General features: G+C 40.5%; 2 protein-coding genes across 2 annotated transcripts; one reads left to right on the top strand and one right to left on the bottom strand.

Moving 5' to 3' along the window:
- Positions 1-1,187: 1,187 nt before the first annotated feature.
- Positions 1,188-16,020, bottom strand: LOC101739172 (blastoderm-specific protein 25D). Its single transcript, XM_038014397.2, has 5 exons — positions 6,882-16,020; positions 2,947-4,416; positions 2,455-2,792; positions 1,895-2,120; positions 1,188-1,442 (listed from the first exon to the last, which is right to left on the bottom strand). Exons 1-5 carry the CDS (start codon positions 6,930-6,932, stop codon positions 1,188-1,190), a joined length of 2,340 nt encoding a protein of 779 aa, XP_037870325.1. The 5' UTR covers positions 6,933-16,020.
- On the top strand, positions 4,936-8,087 carry LOC101737108 (chitinase-3-like protein 1). Its single transcript, XM_004926866.5, has one exon. It carries the CDS (start codon positions 5,540-5,542, stop codon positions 6,827-6,829), a length of 1,290 nt encoding a protein of 429 aa, XP_004926923.1. The 5' UTR covers positions 4,936-5,539; the 3' UTR covers positions 6,830-8,087.
- Positions 16,021-16,375: the final 355 nt, after the last annotated feature.

Here is a 16,375-nt window from a genome sequence, read left to right as displayed (position 1 = left end):
TCTCCCAGAGGCAGATCTTTGAAAATATATTAGCCCTTATCACATGTTCATTGACTTCAAGGCTCATTGATTGATGAGCTTTATGACAATGTGCAAATGAATTTCCTGTACCGGGCTATGATAATGCCTGGTCGTTATTGGCTACGCGGACACTGTGGTCGTGGCAGGGGGAGGACGTACGCAGGTCTGAACGATTTTCTTCCGCGGGAGAGGCCTTCGCCGCCGGAAGAATCCCTGGGGTCTGGCCACGGAGGCGCTCGTGCGGGGGGCACTATGGGGGCCGGGCACACGTCGGTGCGGTGCCGGAAGATTCTATATAATGGAGAGTAAGGACCCAGATTCGAGCGAGCGGTTTTCTTATAAACGGATTATATTTTTTCGTTTTCGACAAATACTAAGTAACGGGTATATTTATTTAGCGACAGTTTCGTTCTGTAGTTTAGTGCAAACTAAGCAAAATCAGATCTAGAGTCTAGGATCCGCTTAAGGTTCTTAAGAACTTTGCGGTACTTATATGAATTACTGGAAACTTGCGCAAGGCATTAAACGTGTTGTTTACACACACGACTCGACTAATCTTATTATAAGTAGTATACAGTAAGTGATACAGCACAGAAGGCACTTGGTGAATAAGAACGTGATGACACTTTCACGTTGAATTATATAAGCAGAAAATGTTTTGTGAGCCCGCGCGGGTAGGTACCACTTCCCTGTCGACTCTTGCAGCGAAGCAGTCACGCAGCCCGCGACTGTGAGGGCTGTGGCCAGTGACATCCACGCGGTGATCTCTGTGAGCCCCGGTGCGCACTAAGCCGTAAACGGGCCGGAAGCTCGTCCATCCAGTGAAGCAATGAGCGGCGTGGGCACACCGCGGCCCGACCGACACTTCGACACGCCGATGCGTGGTTCAGAGCATTAATAAACACAAGCACGAGCGGCCCCGGCCGACATGAGATTGTGATTATATCAATTCGTAATGAGCATATTAAGTTGCCGACACTCACGGGTTAGCTAAATGATATGATTGAGGAACTTGCGGTTACGTGCTAATACATTAATTATCATTTAAATATTTTATGTACAGGGCGGACGTGAGCCTCCCTCGCTCCTAATGCGGAGTAACTACAAAATGCATTAAATGCGAATTTACCGAAACGATTAGTTCGAGGACACGGCCCCGGACGGGGTCAGAGCCGGTCCCGGCTGGCCAGCTGGCAGTTCTCCACGTACAGGTCCCGCACCAGCACGTCTGCGGCCGCCAGCCGCGCCTGCAGCCGCCGCACTGCCGCCTCGGCGCGCGCCGCCCGCGCCCGCAGCTCGCGCCGCCCCGCGCCCCCCGCACCGCCCCCCGCGCCGCCCGTCCCGCCCCCCGCCCCCGCGCCCTCGCCCCGCAGCCGCGCCAGCTCGGCCTCCTTGTCGCGGCGGTAGCGCGCGAACTCCTCCTGCGAGGGGCGATCGATTAGGGAACAGAAATTTGTTTTTTCAATATTCATTAACCACAGAAGTTTAGACATTAACCACAGGGTTCGACGAGGACGGTGACCGGTGCTTGTGGTGCCTAAAAGCACCGTTAATGGAGAGCCACCCGGTGTGAACACTCATTACATTAGTGCACTCGTAACTCTGAGTTGACAGTGGTCCTGTCCTGTGACTTGCTGAAGGAGCCCTTGGGTTGCTGTAGGTATTGCAATACCTGCGTGTGTTCTGGACCATAAGTGGACGAAGGACCTCAGTGCTTCAATGAAACGGTCTCGTTTGCGTTTCATTATGCCAAAATACTATTGTGGAACTTCGACAATCGATGTTCAAATTAAATATCGTTATTTACTTTCTGTATTCAGCTTTCGACGAGTATCGGTTCGGATCTAGATCGGTCGTGATGATGCGTGAGTACCTGCAGGTCGTTGACCTGCGCCTCGAGCTTGGGTCGCTCGTCGATGGGCGGCAGCGCGAACTGCCGCTCGTAGTCGTGGACCCTGGCCGCCAGGTCCGCGAGGCGCTGGTCGGCCGCGCGCTGCTCGTCGCCGTGCAGCCGCCGCTCCTCCTCCACCTTGCCGGCCCAGTACTCCTCGCACTTGTCGTACTCGGCTTTCATCTGCTCCAGGCTACTTTCTAAATCTCTGAAATTGATACAGTACTTCAATTCAAATTCAAGCTTTTACTTAGTAAACCAAATTTTATGCAATTTTGGTATTGGTCAGTTTTTCGATATTTTTAATATTAAATTTCCACTTTCTATCTAGAAGTTCTGTTAATTATTTGGAACAAATAACATTTACTCGTTCTATTTAAAAGGTAGGGTAACAATTCACCTGATGTAATAGACACTGTAATAATTCTACCTCACAGTGGACAGTGTCGACAGATGGCTCGAGGCAGTCAACAGTGAACATGTTGACAGTGTTGAGACAGATTATTGAACATGTTACAATTATTTAACCAAATCCAAGTTACTTGACTAGAGCTTCAAGTCTGTTTCTCTCCTCCTCATGTTGCTGCAGAGTATCAGCCAGTTCCATCGTCAGCTGAACAGAGTCTTCCTCTTGTTCTGTTTGAGTACTGCCTTCACAAGTATTTGATCGCTCCGGCCCTGCCATAACCACAGCCTCTGTTAACTCCTGGATCTTCTCTTTCAGGGTTTCTATAGTATCCAGAATGTTTGAACAAACTTCACAAGTGCTCTGGCTCGCCGACAACTTTCGCAAGCTATCCAGCAGATCACGTAATTTAACAACTGCTTCGACATGACTGAGCACTTTTTGATCCAAGCTTGTTGGTGAAGAATCACATTCCTGGAAATGCATTTTGAATTCTGAGAAGAAGTAAATAGTAGTTAAAATACTTCAGAACCAATTATGTATAAGCAATTTGTTAATATTGTGCTATGTGCCTATAGCTGTGCTAGTATAATGAAATGTGAATAATGGTATACAAAACTATGATCACCTCAGCACGATTCGGATATAACAGTGAACCCAGCTCAGCAGAGAGATCATCGACCCCCGTGACGACAGTGGATACTGTCTCGCGACCCTGTACCTCCAATGCTGCACACAGTTCGTCGATGCGGTCGCGCAACCGTAGGTTCTCGAGCTGTAGTCGTTCTATGTGCGTCTCGATTTCGCCAGCTGATCCCTGCTCTGCGGACAGAGGGCTTCGCCCTGCACTTGCCCTATCTGCTACGAGTACCTCAGCTTCGAGACGAGTTCTCTCGCGCTCGACTTCCGCAACACGTTCTTCAGATCTATGAAGTCGCACTTCTGTGTCCTCAAGCCGCGATTTCAATTCTTCTGATTCTACTTTTAATCGTGTTTCAGCTTCGATGCGTCGCTTAATCTCTTCTTGCAATCGCGATGATAAGACAGCAGTGCGCTCTCTCTCTGCAGCAGCTTCGGCTGACGCTCCACGCACTGCTTCAGCATGACGTGCTTCTGCCCGTTTTAAATTAGACTTTAATTCAGCTTCAAGTCGAGCATGGTTTTCATCAATTTCTTGAGCAAGAAGGCGAGCTCTCGCATTAGCATCAGCCACATCTGCTCGTAGTTTGTCACGTTCAGCAGCAGTTGCGTCGGCACGCTCACGTAATAGTTTAGCCTGTAGTCGTGCGATTGCAAGAGCTGCATTGAGTAGTAGTGATCTTTCATCAACAGGACTGCTCAGTGTGCGCAGTTCTTCATCAAGAATGTTTTCCAAGCCAACTGAGTTCACTGCATTTTCCTTAAATCCTAACTCAGCAAGCAGGGCTCGTGGACGCGGCACCCCTGCATTCTCCCACGCCTCAATAATATTGTCAGCTGATAGTCTAGTCTCCTCAATGCTTTCAGAGGATCCAGTTCTGGGATTGGTATTACTACGTTCTCGTACTTCTCGAATTGTTGTGGCAAGTTCTGAATCCAGTCTTCTAAAAAATTCTGCGACAGTCATTTCAGTACCAGTACTTTGAGTAAAAATGTGTTCAATGAGACGGTCAACTCCTTCCATATTCAAACCTTGACACAGTGCTAAAGCTTCGGAGCGATCGATCTGACGACCAGGATCAAGTTCTGCTGAAGGTTTGTAGTCATCATCAGACTCAAAGTCCCGTGATTCCATAGCCGAAGAGCTACGCCTACATACAGGACGATGGCGGGCACGACGGTGGTCGCTATCAAGACGGGAAGCAGAGGACGCCCGAGGGGTCGAGGTAGTCTCAAGAGGACGAGGTGGACGAGAACGGCGACCATATTTTTTGGAACCGAAAACGTACCTTGGAGCCAGTTCTAAGTCGGCGTCGTCTGAAGTTGATGGCTCAACCGAAGGATCAGATCTGTCGGTGTCGAGTACGGAAAGGAGCCCGTTACGGAACTGCGTGAAGGTGACTCTGTCGGAGGGCCGACCGAAGAGCGTCTCGACGAGTTGAACGCCACGACCATCGAGCTGTAAGGAGTCACAGAGGGCGTGAACGGAATTTTTGTCAAGAGCTTCCTTATTATCTACGTCGAATGTTTTGAACACCGTGTACAGCTGTTTCTCGTAATGGTTCATCGTAGATTCTTCCATGGTTGACGTTCCGTTGTAAAGAAAGAGAAGGTATTATAAGTCTCAACTCTCAACTCTCAACTCAATTTGTTGTATTACATAGTGGAATTGTTTTATGTTATTATTTGTTTGTTCACATTCTTATTAATTCATCTAGAAACTCATATCACACATCCTAATCGGATTGTCAGTTGTCATGAAATTGTTATCTGTCTGCAATTTTTTCAATTTTATTTATTTATTTGGATGGGCATAAGAAACTACCTTATAGTGCCAAATTTTTTGAAACCAAAGCCGAAGTCATGTCCTTATTTGAAAAGTGATAAGGAGTTGTGAAATTAAATTGATTGAATGTAGTAATGAAGTGAAATAAGACAATACCATAGCTACCAGAGACTTTTGTTTTATTTTTCCACAGACGATATAAACCACTATTATGAGACATTTAAACCATTAGTTACACAAAATAAAACACCTTAAACGAGTTACTTAAGGTCCTCCTTTTTTAAGCATTAGTGTTTTAAAATGAATACAATCGTAGAGAAATTGAACAAAGTTGATGGAATTGGTTTCTCAGATAATACTAATGAAATCTAGAAAATTTTCACTATTTCATTTCATTTTTCGCCAAAAGGACACTCCTTCCATTAACAAATGCAAAAACAATTTAAGATTTTCAGGCTTGGTTCTTTTGCGTATTGAAGTAGAATAGCTCAACAAAAAGTGAGTGCTGTCAAAAGTCATAGAATCAAAGAATGCAGGTAATTTGGTAGGTAGGTAGGTAGGTAAAATATATTTGTGTATAATCTATGGGTAGGTACCTACCATATTGCTACTATATTGTGTATTGACATTCCGAAAACAAAATTGAAAATGACAAACCTATGATCCTATGATCTCATCAATACAATATTAGATACTGTTAATTATTGTGAGTGTAACATATCCAATGTACTATGAACAGCTGATAACATCTAAATAGAATTTACAATTTATTAGTTGCAACAAGACGAATATAGCGATGCGTTTAGATTACGATGGAATTCTGACGAAAGCGAGCCTTTTCATAGTCCTTGGAACTGCTGTATACATGTCGATGCTAACTCTGGTATATAGTGGTCAGCTGCATTCCAAAAGTCAGGATAATGTGTTCTTCATCCCAGTTACATCAGACATCAAAAGTAATACAGTAGTGTCTTGTTATTACAACACACCTGATAATGATGGCAAACAACTATTGCCAGCCAGTATTGACCCTCACCTGTGCACACACATCAATGTTGCATTTGCAAGAGTCATCGACAAAAAGATACATCTAGATGAATATCAATACCAAACTATAACTGAATTGTGCAAACTCAAACAGGAAAATCCTGCCCTTAAAGTATTGATTTCAGTGGGAGGTGCTGGAGAAGCTTCTGGTTTTAGAGACATGGTTGCCAATCATGCTTCTAGGAAAATTTTTATCAAATCAATCAAAACTATTCTAAGAAATTACAAATTAGATGGAATAGATTTAGACTGGGAGTTTCCAGAAGTGCACAAGCTTTATAAAATGAAAGGAAGTCGCGAGAGGCAACACTTCTCCCAGTTACTGCGTGAAATCAGAATGGAATATTTGAGGGAAAAGCGAGATTACCTGCTGACTGTAGCTGTTGCTGCTCCAGAGGCAATAGTTGATGTTTCCTACGATGTGCAGCAGATTAATAATTATGTAGACTATGTTAACATCATGACATATGACTACCACTATTATACTAAATACACTCCATTCACTGGCTTCAACTCCCCATTATTCTCAAGACCCTCGGAAAGTTTGTACATGGGCACACTTAATGTTAATTACACAGTCAACATGTATTTAAATAAAGGATTGGATCGAGATAAGATAGTTGTTGGAATACCAACATATGGACATTCATTTACTCTAGTGAATGCAGACAACCCAAATATTGGCAGTCCAGCTTCAGGCTACGGATCTCTAGGTTCACTAGGCTTTGTTAATTACCCAGATGTTTGCTTATTTGTAGCCAACAGTAATGTTAGAGTGATATTTGATGATCACGCAAAAGTGCCTTACTTATATAAACAGAAAGAATGGACCTCATTTGACTCAGCTCACAGTGTCATGGAGAAGGCAAAATATATAAAAGACAATAGACTACGAGGTGCTATGGTGTATTCATTAAATGCTGATGACTATGAAGGAAAATGTACTAGTAAAACAAATAACACCATACTGTTCCCTCTTGTTCAATCAATTAGGGACACTCTCATAACCAAAAGCACACAAGATGTTATACTTGTCTAAGCAGGGGCGGCCCAAGTCTAATAAAGTAAGTGTTGATAAGAAAATAGTGTACCTGTTGCCTCTTGGTGACATAGGTGATTTTATACATGGTGCGGGATGTCATGGCTGCTGTAGTACTCGCGTACAGTGCGCGAAGTCGCCCGCGCCGGCTCGTGCTCGTCCAAACAGAACACACGCGCCTTCATTAGACAATATTAATTAACTTTTACCGTTCTAAAAAAGTAAGAATGTTGTCTTACTGTTTCATACCCCTACCCCCTATCCGGAGATATACGCTCCACTGGGCACTGTTTTATGCCGTTAAATCACATTTATTCTAGTTTGCCGACAATGTGTGGGAGAGTTGATTGCCTTCAGGCCAAATATGATATAATAAGATAAATTATTGAGGCGCTCGCCATAATAATCTCTGGGCGTGACGTACATGTGGGCAGTTATAACGTATTATGAACAATACACTAGTGCGTCCGTCAGAACGATTTGTCGAGAGTAACTAATAAAAGATGTAAATAGTCAAACACGATTGTTTTCTAACCGAACTGTTGTCGATCTGTGTGAACTGTCCTTAGTGGGACCTATAGCTTTCTTTATGTCGACTCTCGATTTGCGCTGTCTTAATTGGTTTTGGGCTTTACAATACTGTTACAACGTCTGTTAAATTGTCAAGAGACCAGACTAGTATCATAATGTGAACTAACATTCGCGGTTCCACGAACTCTATAAGTTTGTTTCATTTTAGGCGATCGCTATTTCCAAGATCACTTTGACCAATCGTTATCTCTTTTGTTTTCATAAACATCACTATCAACTGTATAGGTGTTATCTAAATCAAGCAAGGGCAAGCAGCCTTTTTTGTTCACTATGTCGATGCATCTAGTAGTCTATCATTCTGAAGGCTGAATATAATTGCCATAAGGTTAATCTGAAGAGGAGTACAAATAATAATTACAACATTAGATTTAATATACCTATAACAATGACAGTGTTGTAAATGAGCTTATAAATGCTGCACCACCTGCCGAAACTATGGATGTTGTGAAAACAGCATTCGACATTGGACATTCCATTTTAGAGGCTAAAGCGGAACTCGTAGGCGACTAACGACTGTGTGTGCAAAGATCTAGTCGAGGCTTAGCTCTCAAATAAATTTATTTTTAAGATCCGATTTCTACCATATTAAATATGTTTATTTAAGTTACAGATGTCTAAATAATGTTATTTTGTAATAAATGAATAAAAATAATTAATATTCTATAAACCTGTTTGTTCTATAGAAAACTAAAGCTGCAGTAAATTATATTATCAAGTACATATTTATAGTTGCACGGAGCACGTGAAGGTAGTGGGAAGGAAACCGGTCCGACCGGTGCGGTGCTCACTCGGGCGCTCAGACGCAAATAAAAGATGTATTAAAAATAGACAGGAAGCTCTTTAATATGGCACTACTTTATAGTACCTATGCATTAGACTACACTAGACCGATCATAAAAGGCATCTCGCGGCAGAGGACGCGTGCTCTGATACCGCCGGCACCGTCGCATATCGACATTCGACGACGTTCCTTCCAACAGTTCCGAACACGCATCCTCCTCAATCATTTTAACCCATTTGTACAGTTTTGGGTACCATCATATTTAATTATTATTCTTGCTATCGTTTTATGCCTTTTCAGCTGCCAACATTAATACTAAATATATGAACTATAAGTACAAACACTAATAAGCACCAACCAATAGGCAAGTGGAACTATGTTTGCAAGGACTTATAAATGTTATTTACTTGTGTAGCCTATGAATGCAGTGCGGCAGACGGTGTACGCCGGTGTGGGAGGGACCGTAACAAATCCTTTATCTGCACACAGATCGGACATGATGACACTAATGTATCAATCAGATTTCAAAATGCAAATGTAAGTTCTTCGGCGAGCAGGATTTAAAATATATGACTTAGGTTTTCGCCGCGTGAAAAATGTTTGATTAATAATATTCATCCTAAATCTACGCAATTAAACAGAAATGTGTTAATCTAAGGGCTCGTATAAAAATATCAGCGGAAAATAATAAATAAGTGAACAAGTCACGCACGGTCATCCGGCTCCAAATTAGAATTACCTGTACTAAATCTAAAATGGCCGGCCGCCGGACACCCGTCTTCTTTTCAATTCTAACAATTATTATAGTAATCGGCAAACTTCTTGAGCAAATGACCTTGACTGCGCAGAACCGAATTTTAGGTCACTTTGGTGGTGAGGGTGAGGCGCGACGGCAGGGGAAATCGTATCGAGCGCGTTATTGGTAGATCAGTCGAACCTTGCGTCCCGCACCGCGCCCTCATTCCGCTTGCTCCCAAAAGTACGCTTGTGTACAGTGGAAAGTCTATCGTTATTAATCGTTAAGTTATTTGTTATAATTGCTTGTGGACTTTGTTGCCATTGCTATTTGTTGAGTGTTTGTTGATTTTTTATAAAACATACACTATGCCGTGACAAACTGGTGTAGTACTTAAAAGAAAGGGTAGAAAATTTGTGTACGACGTATATTGCTTCATTATAAAACAGGGGAATAATGATATGGAAAAATTAAAACAGACTTCGGAAGCAACAAAAACATCAGTGAGTACTGTTAGGTGCATTATTAACGAAGCTAAAGGCTCTGGCTTGCTCGCCGTGTTTCGGACTCCGGGTAAGAAAAGATCAGGGAAGAAGAAAGTTACCGGAACGGATAGTTTCGTTCAATCTGTAATAAAAAGATGTAATCATAATAACTACATAACAAGCAGCGAAACTCCGTACCGTAGAAAGGCTTCGAAGAATTTAAAGAAGATATAAATTTTAATGGCTCGGAACGAAGCTTACGACGAATTATGAAAGAGCTAGGCTTCAGATGGAAAAAAAGAACAGAAAATAATCGGAAGCTGGTAAATGAAAAAAGTAACATTCGATTACTACGAATCGAATATCTTCAAAAAATAATTAATTATAGACAAAAAAGAAGACCGAATCGACCGAGTTGTAAACTACGCCGATGAGCCCTATGTCGACTCATCACGATGATAGCGACTCGGGTGATGAAAACAGTGATGATGATGATCAGATGATGGTCAAGATTATGATAACGAAAAAAAAATTACAAATACCAGCTTCGCTTTAACTGAACCAAGACCTGGCAACAGCTCTAGTTTTGACTTAATAGAAGGAATATCTATTTTACCCCAAGATTAAATTATTACAATTATTAACCTATATGTTTTGTTGATGTTCTAATAAATATATAAATAAATACATGTTGATTTTAATAATTTAATAGCATTATGACGCAGAGTAAGTAATTTTTTTGCACGTGAGTGTACCATGCGCAAACTTACCCCCACTACGTCAACAAATGCTCAAGAAGTTTGCCGGTTATTATAACTATCTGCTATATTGTTACGGTCCATTGCCCCAACGTACACATACCGACTTCACTGACGTATGACAATGCGGGTAGGTACGGCAAGATATTTAATTTTGTTCCGTATCGTTCTGAACTAAGTCGATATCAACGGCTTTAATTGTTGTTACATTACATGAATTTGCTTGCTCTTTTGGAGACTATTTCTTAAATTAGTGCACCAACATCAATAAGTGCTATTATTTAACTAAAAACTAATTATGGCTGCGGTGCTCTGATAACGTTTGCTTACAATATCTACACCGCCTATAGGCACTATTTATTAGTTACATTGTACCCATATTGTAGGGTGTACAGAACCGCTCCGTACGGTTTCAGTTTCAGGAGAGCCTTACATCCTATCCACATTAAAAAATATAAATTAATAATAATATAATATGTAACATTATAAAGAGGGATCATATGTACGTCTTGTTCACGTTTTTAGATTTTGATTACCAAAAAATTCCACTAATCAAATATATTAGTTATAATTTAAAATTTACTAACATCTGAGCGAAACATGTTCGAATAAAGGAAGCATAGTTGCTAGTTAAAACTAATCACTACTCCTAAAAAATACAATTAGGTAAAATTATAGACGAAAATAAAAGCAGATTATCAATATGAAAAGGCACAAGACATTATATCCAAAATTAAGAGCAGATATGTTTACATCTCGAATATTGAGGCCATGAAGTTATGTGGTCATGGTGGCGGGGTTGTCATGTGGGTTGATCTTGGGACCTGGCCCGTTTAATCAATTGTATTGTTTCGTAGCGTCGCTGTAGCTAGGAATGGCAAATGTTTACTATGTAAGGATATTGGTACAACCAACTATATAATTAAATGAATTTAAAACAGACCCCAACTTATTTGTACTGGGCTGATAGCCTTAGACTACATGAGTGACGTACTAGAAAATCTCTTGGCTCTGCCTCGAGATCTCCGAGTACTAGACTGTCTGTCGCAAAATTTTGGGTGGGTCTTCTAGTCTGCACACCTACAAAATTTACTTTGTCAGTCAGTCTAACAAAATGCGAGTATAGATGAGATGACTCTATGGAGCACTGATGACAAGGTTTTAAGTTTGTTATCCTCCATACATACGAAAGTAATAACTACATTAGACAAACTCAAGAGAGCATACAATTGGAGAACAATTATAATAAATGCACAATATTATAGTTTAGTCTTTAAATATTTGTGAGTACCGATAGTACTGATGTACACACAATGTTTAATTTTATTATTGGGTTTTAGTTTTTCAATATGCACTCTTTCATAGAACAAAGATGGTATACTCAAATATATCATGCCATTGTTTTACATTAATCCACATAATTTCTATATAAAAAGAAAAACTTTGTGGAAACACAAACAGTATAATAAAAAAATACAAAAAAACTCGTAAGAGAAACCAAATTTTGGAATGTTAAAAGAAACAGTCAGTATCATAATGAAATTACTTTGTTTATAAAGTGGATGCATTCCACACATAGCTTATTTATGAAAATGCCCAAAGTAGACTTATTTACTTAAGTAGAATGTTAAAATCGTCTTTAATAATTTAATTTATTTAACCAAATATTCTGACTCTAGTTCAAGCAGCAGATTGTAAGTTGAAGTGAAGCCACAGTCAACAACTTAAGAAATGGTGTTATTGTTTACTGTCATAATAGAAGGCATCATGTGCTTTGCTCAAGAGATAAACACTCCAAATATTGTTCTTAATAAATTATAAACTATTACATTTCTTGTAATGAATGCTACTATTATTAAGTCATCATAGTATTAATTACAAATATGATCCATGTCCTTAATAATGTCAACTCAATAATGGAAACATTAATAACTAAATTGTTCTGAGCTATGTGAAGCACGCATCCACATTGAAAAACAGATTTTTCTCCTTTTTTAATCTTGACATTAAATTTTAGTTCTTACTCTAAACTTGCTATATCTATGTTGTATATTCACACAAAAGTAAATTCATTCGTATCACAAACTAGGTATATAATACTTTATACATTTCTATATGCATATATATATTATAATTATAATAGTTGAGTATCTAAATATTAGGATATGGCAACTTAACATCTTATTGTCTATTGGAATATTCTATCAACTAGAAGTAATCAGGCTGTAGGTTACGCTCTTTACTGTAGGTAATAAAACATTGACATTATACTTTAGAAGGGTTCAGTACAATAATTCACACAGAATAATTAATTGTTCTGGTACATGTTGGTTTTCACTTAAGATGTGTACTTATCAAACACATAGTATGCTATACATATTATTATGAACCGCTGATGGTATGAACCACTTTTAGCCATTGTATGTGACAATTATTTTATAATTGTTGTGAAATTAAATTTTTAAATTTCATAAAAACAGAACATACGCAAAACCAGCCTGACACTTCAACCAAAATTACAACCTAACTATAAGTAAAAATTATTAAGGACGGTTCTGTCAAGATGTGATGTGAATTTAAGCAGCAACATTTATGATATGTGTTACACTACCACGCTCAGTCATGTGCTCACTTCAGAGATTCAATTACAGGTAATTGTAATTTAGAACTATTAATCAAACAATACCGAAACAGTACCTGTAGTGAGATCGTAGTGACATTCAGATGTTACGTTTGCAACCAGTGGAACATGAGACTGTGCACTGTAGGATAGTCCAGCTCCGCATTCGGTGAAGAAAGGAACTCACGCAGAGTGAGCGACTCGTTGCCATTCGCCGAGTCCTTTAGTTCTGCAGCCGACTGCGCAGAGTTGTCGTCTGAAGCACAGTCGGAGGATTCACGCCATTTATCTTCGTAGTTAAGATCGCACAAAGTGGGTGGCTCGTCGCCGTCGCTGAACTCCTCTTCGAGTAGCAGCGTGCGAGACTTCGATCGCGAAGAATCTCCGTCATTGCTGTCCCGACTGCCGTTCTCGTTTTGTCGTCGCGCGTTCTTTAGCGCTCGGTACCTCCGTGACCGCTCCCGCTGTAGTCGTCTCTTCCTTTCATCAGCCCGTTCCAACTCTTCGGGTGTCTTCTTCAAGGCATTCTTTCCAAAAAAGTACCTCATGAATGACTCGTCACAGTTTCGTTTCGATAAATAACTCGCCATTAACTTGTAATAGTATTGGTTATCCATTCCGATGATATGTAATTAAGTGAAATGTTGGCGTTTTCTTTGATTGGAAAAGAGAAAATTACATAGGTATACCTACTGGAAGTTGCGAAATAAAAATAAATGAGAACGCGACGACAGTCGCCGCCGTGACGTCACTTCACCATGACAGTGTCACTGATTTGACATTAAAAACTAAGATTCTTTTTACGCTATGTTGAAAGCTTTATTTTATTTTGGTTTGAGTAAGGTAAATTAAAAAAAAAAAACTTACGTAATGTATATCGCTTTTATATTTTCTAGCAGCTACCACTACTTAGAATCAAACGATCGCGAGCGCGACGAACGCGATTTGATATTATTATGCGTCATATGGGAGAGATATCGTCATATGGGCGATGGAGAGAGCTATGCTAGGTATTTCTCTAAGGGACAAAATCCGGAACGAAGAAATTCGACGGAGAACCAAAGTCGACGACATAGCTCTCAAAGTTAGCAGGCTGAAGTGGCAATGGGCCGGTCACATCTGTCGAGCCAGCGACGCCAGGTGGGGGAGGAAAGTCCTCGAATGGAGGCCACGGATGGGTATAAGGAGCGTGGGGCGTCCTCCAACCAGGTGGACTGACGACTTAGTGCGCACGGCGGGAAGTCGTTGGATGCGGAAGGCGGAGGACCGCATTATGTGGAAGGCATTGGGGAAGGCCTATGTCCAGCAGTGGGCAGATAAAGGCTGATGATGATGATGATGATGATGATGATGCGTCATATTGCTTAACAGCACAGAAATGAAGGGGTTTTGAATCACAGTGTCACTTGCGACGAAAAATGAACTCTTTTTGATATCGTAAGTCATGGTTGTTAGAACCTGGTTGAGCATCTAGGCATTGCCCTAAACTATAACCTATCCATAAAAGAGTCATGGTCACTTTAGTGGTGTCGAAATAATTCAATATAGCTTCTTACCAAATGGGATTATTCTATCTCTTATTCACACGTCCCCGCTGCTCCTATACGATATCGCTCGATCTCATACGCGACACAACAGACGGTCTCTAAGCTACAAGAGCTTTTGTTGGAAGTTTTGTGTCATCCCTCGTACTCACCAGACCAGCCCAGATTTAAATATCCATCAATTTTCGTAGACGGGGCTTTTAGAGAGTACATTAGACAAATCTAAAAAAAATAAGACCTTGCTCCGACAGACTTCTACTATTTCTAAAGTTTGGACAGCTTCTTGGTATGAAAAATTCAATACTCGATAGGCAGTGCCCAATACCTTTGAAGAGTTTTTTGGCTTACGTGACTTCTTCACGAAGGGCCTTGAAAAATTACGACTGCGCTGACAGAGATGCATCGATACCATGATTGATAGAAATAAAAATTATTTATAAACAACGGACTCAAACTTGTTTAGTCGTTGAGAAAATGGAATTGACTCGAGAAAATTCAAGAGCGATGATTTATTATGACTTTCGAAGTGGTTTAACACAAAAACAGTGTGTTGACCGGATGATTTCTGCATTTGGTGATGAAGCCCCATCCAAAACCACAATTTATCGCTGGTTTGCTGAGTTTCAACGTGGACGTGTCAAGCTCAGTGATGATCCCCGTCAAGGTCGTCCAAAAACTGCAGTCACCCAAGAAAACGTTGATGCTGTGCGTAAGCTGTTTGAGGAAGATCGACGTGTGACATACCGCGAAATTCAGGCAACTTTAGACATTGGCATGAGTCAAATACAATAATCTTGCATTAACAATTAGGTGTAAAAAAGTTGTTTTCCCGATGGATAACGCATTCGCTCTGTGAAGAGCAAAAAGCGGCTCGCGTTACTTGGTGCGTCAGAACTCTCGAAAGATTCCACACAGGATCCTCAAATGCTGTATACAACATTGTATCAGGTGACGAATCCTGGATATACGCGTACGAACCCGAAATAAAAAACCAGTCACGAGTTTGGGTGTTCGAAAATGAGTTAAAGCCAACAAAAATTGTTCGTTCACGGAGTGTTGCAAAAAAATGGTGGCCACGCTTGTCTCCAAAACCGGCCATGTTACGACTATTCCTCTTGAGAGACAAAGAACGGTTAATGCAGAATGGTATGCTAGCATTTGTTTGCCACAGGTCGTTTCTGAACTCCGTAAAGAGAACTGCAACCGCCGCATCATCCTCCATCACGACAATGCGAGTTCTCACACCGCGCACAGAACAAAAGAGTTTTTAGAGCAAGAAAACATAGAATTATTAGACCACCCGCCGTACAGCCCCGACCTAAGCCCTAATGATTTCTATACTTTCCCTAAAATAAAGAATAAATTGCGTGGACAGAGATTTTCATCACCTGAAGAAGCTGTGGACGCCTACAAAACGGCCATTTTGGAGACCCCAACTTCCGAATGGAATGGTTGCTTCAATGATTGGTTCTATCGTATGGAAAAATATGTCAAATTTCGCGGAGAATACTTCGAAAAGCAATAAATTCATTTTTAAATAGTAATGTTGTATCACTTCGTTCATTCCCGAAATTTTCAGTGCCGCCCCTATTTCTATTTTAATTTTTTTTCTTCAATGTACGAGACACATCGGATTCTACTGTTTTTACCGACTTCAAAAAAGGAGGAAGTTCTCAATCCGACTGTTTTTTTGTTACCTCATAGGTTTTGAATGGGTGAATCGATTTGGATGATTCTTTTTTATTAGAAAGCTGACGCTTCCCGCGTGGTCCCATTTCAATTTAGACCAGTTCTGATAATCGTATCCACGAGAAAACCATATAAGTCTTAAATTTACATTAAGTACGTGCGCGACAAATAGATGAATAATTCAATAACTCAATGTCACGCCAAGCGATTTCGATGATTATTGTTTTTAGTGTATATAAATTTGTTTTGGAATATCTTTTTTTTTTCTATTTGAAGTCGGTTTTTGTTAAAGCATTTCTATTTACAATTATTAACGAATTGTTTTAACATGATAAATACACT

This window comes from Bombyx mori, chromosome 12 (genome assembly GCF_030269925.1).
Source record: "Bombyx mori chromosome 12, ASM3026992v2".
Classification (NCBI taxonomy): domain Eukaryota; kingdom Metazoa; phylum Arthropoda; class Insecta; order Lepidoptera; family Bombycidae; genus Bombyx; species Bombyx mori.
This window is presented reverse-complemented; position numbering and strand designations above follow the sequence as displayed.

Coding starts and splice junctions, on each gene's coding strand:
- LOC101737108 (XM_004926866.5), top strand. CDS start 5,540: ATGCGTTTAGATTACGATGGAATTCTGACGAAAGCGAGCCTTTTCATA.
- LOC101739172 (XM_038014397.2), bottom strand. CDS start 6,932: ATGACATCCCGCACCATGTATAAAATCACCTATGTCACCAAGAGGCAA. Junction 4,417..6,881: donor ATGTCACCAAGAGGCAACAG/GTACACTATTTT, acceptor GACTCCTTACAG/CTCGATGGTCGTGGCGTTCA. Junction 2,793..2,946: donor TATATCCGAATCGTGCTGAG/GTGATCATAGTT, acceptor ATGCATTTCCAG/GAATGTGATTCTTCACCAAC.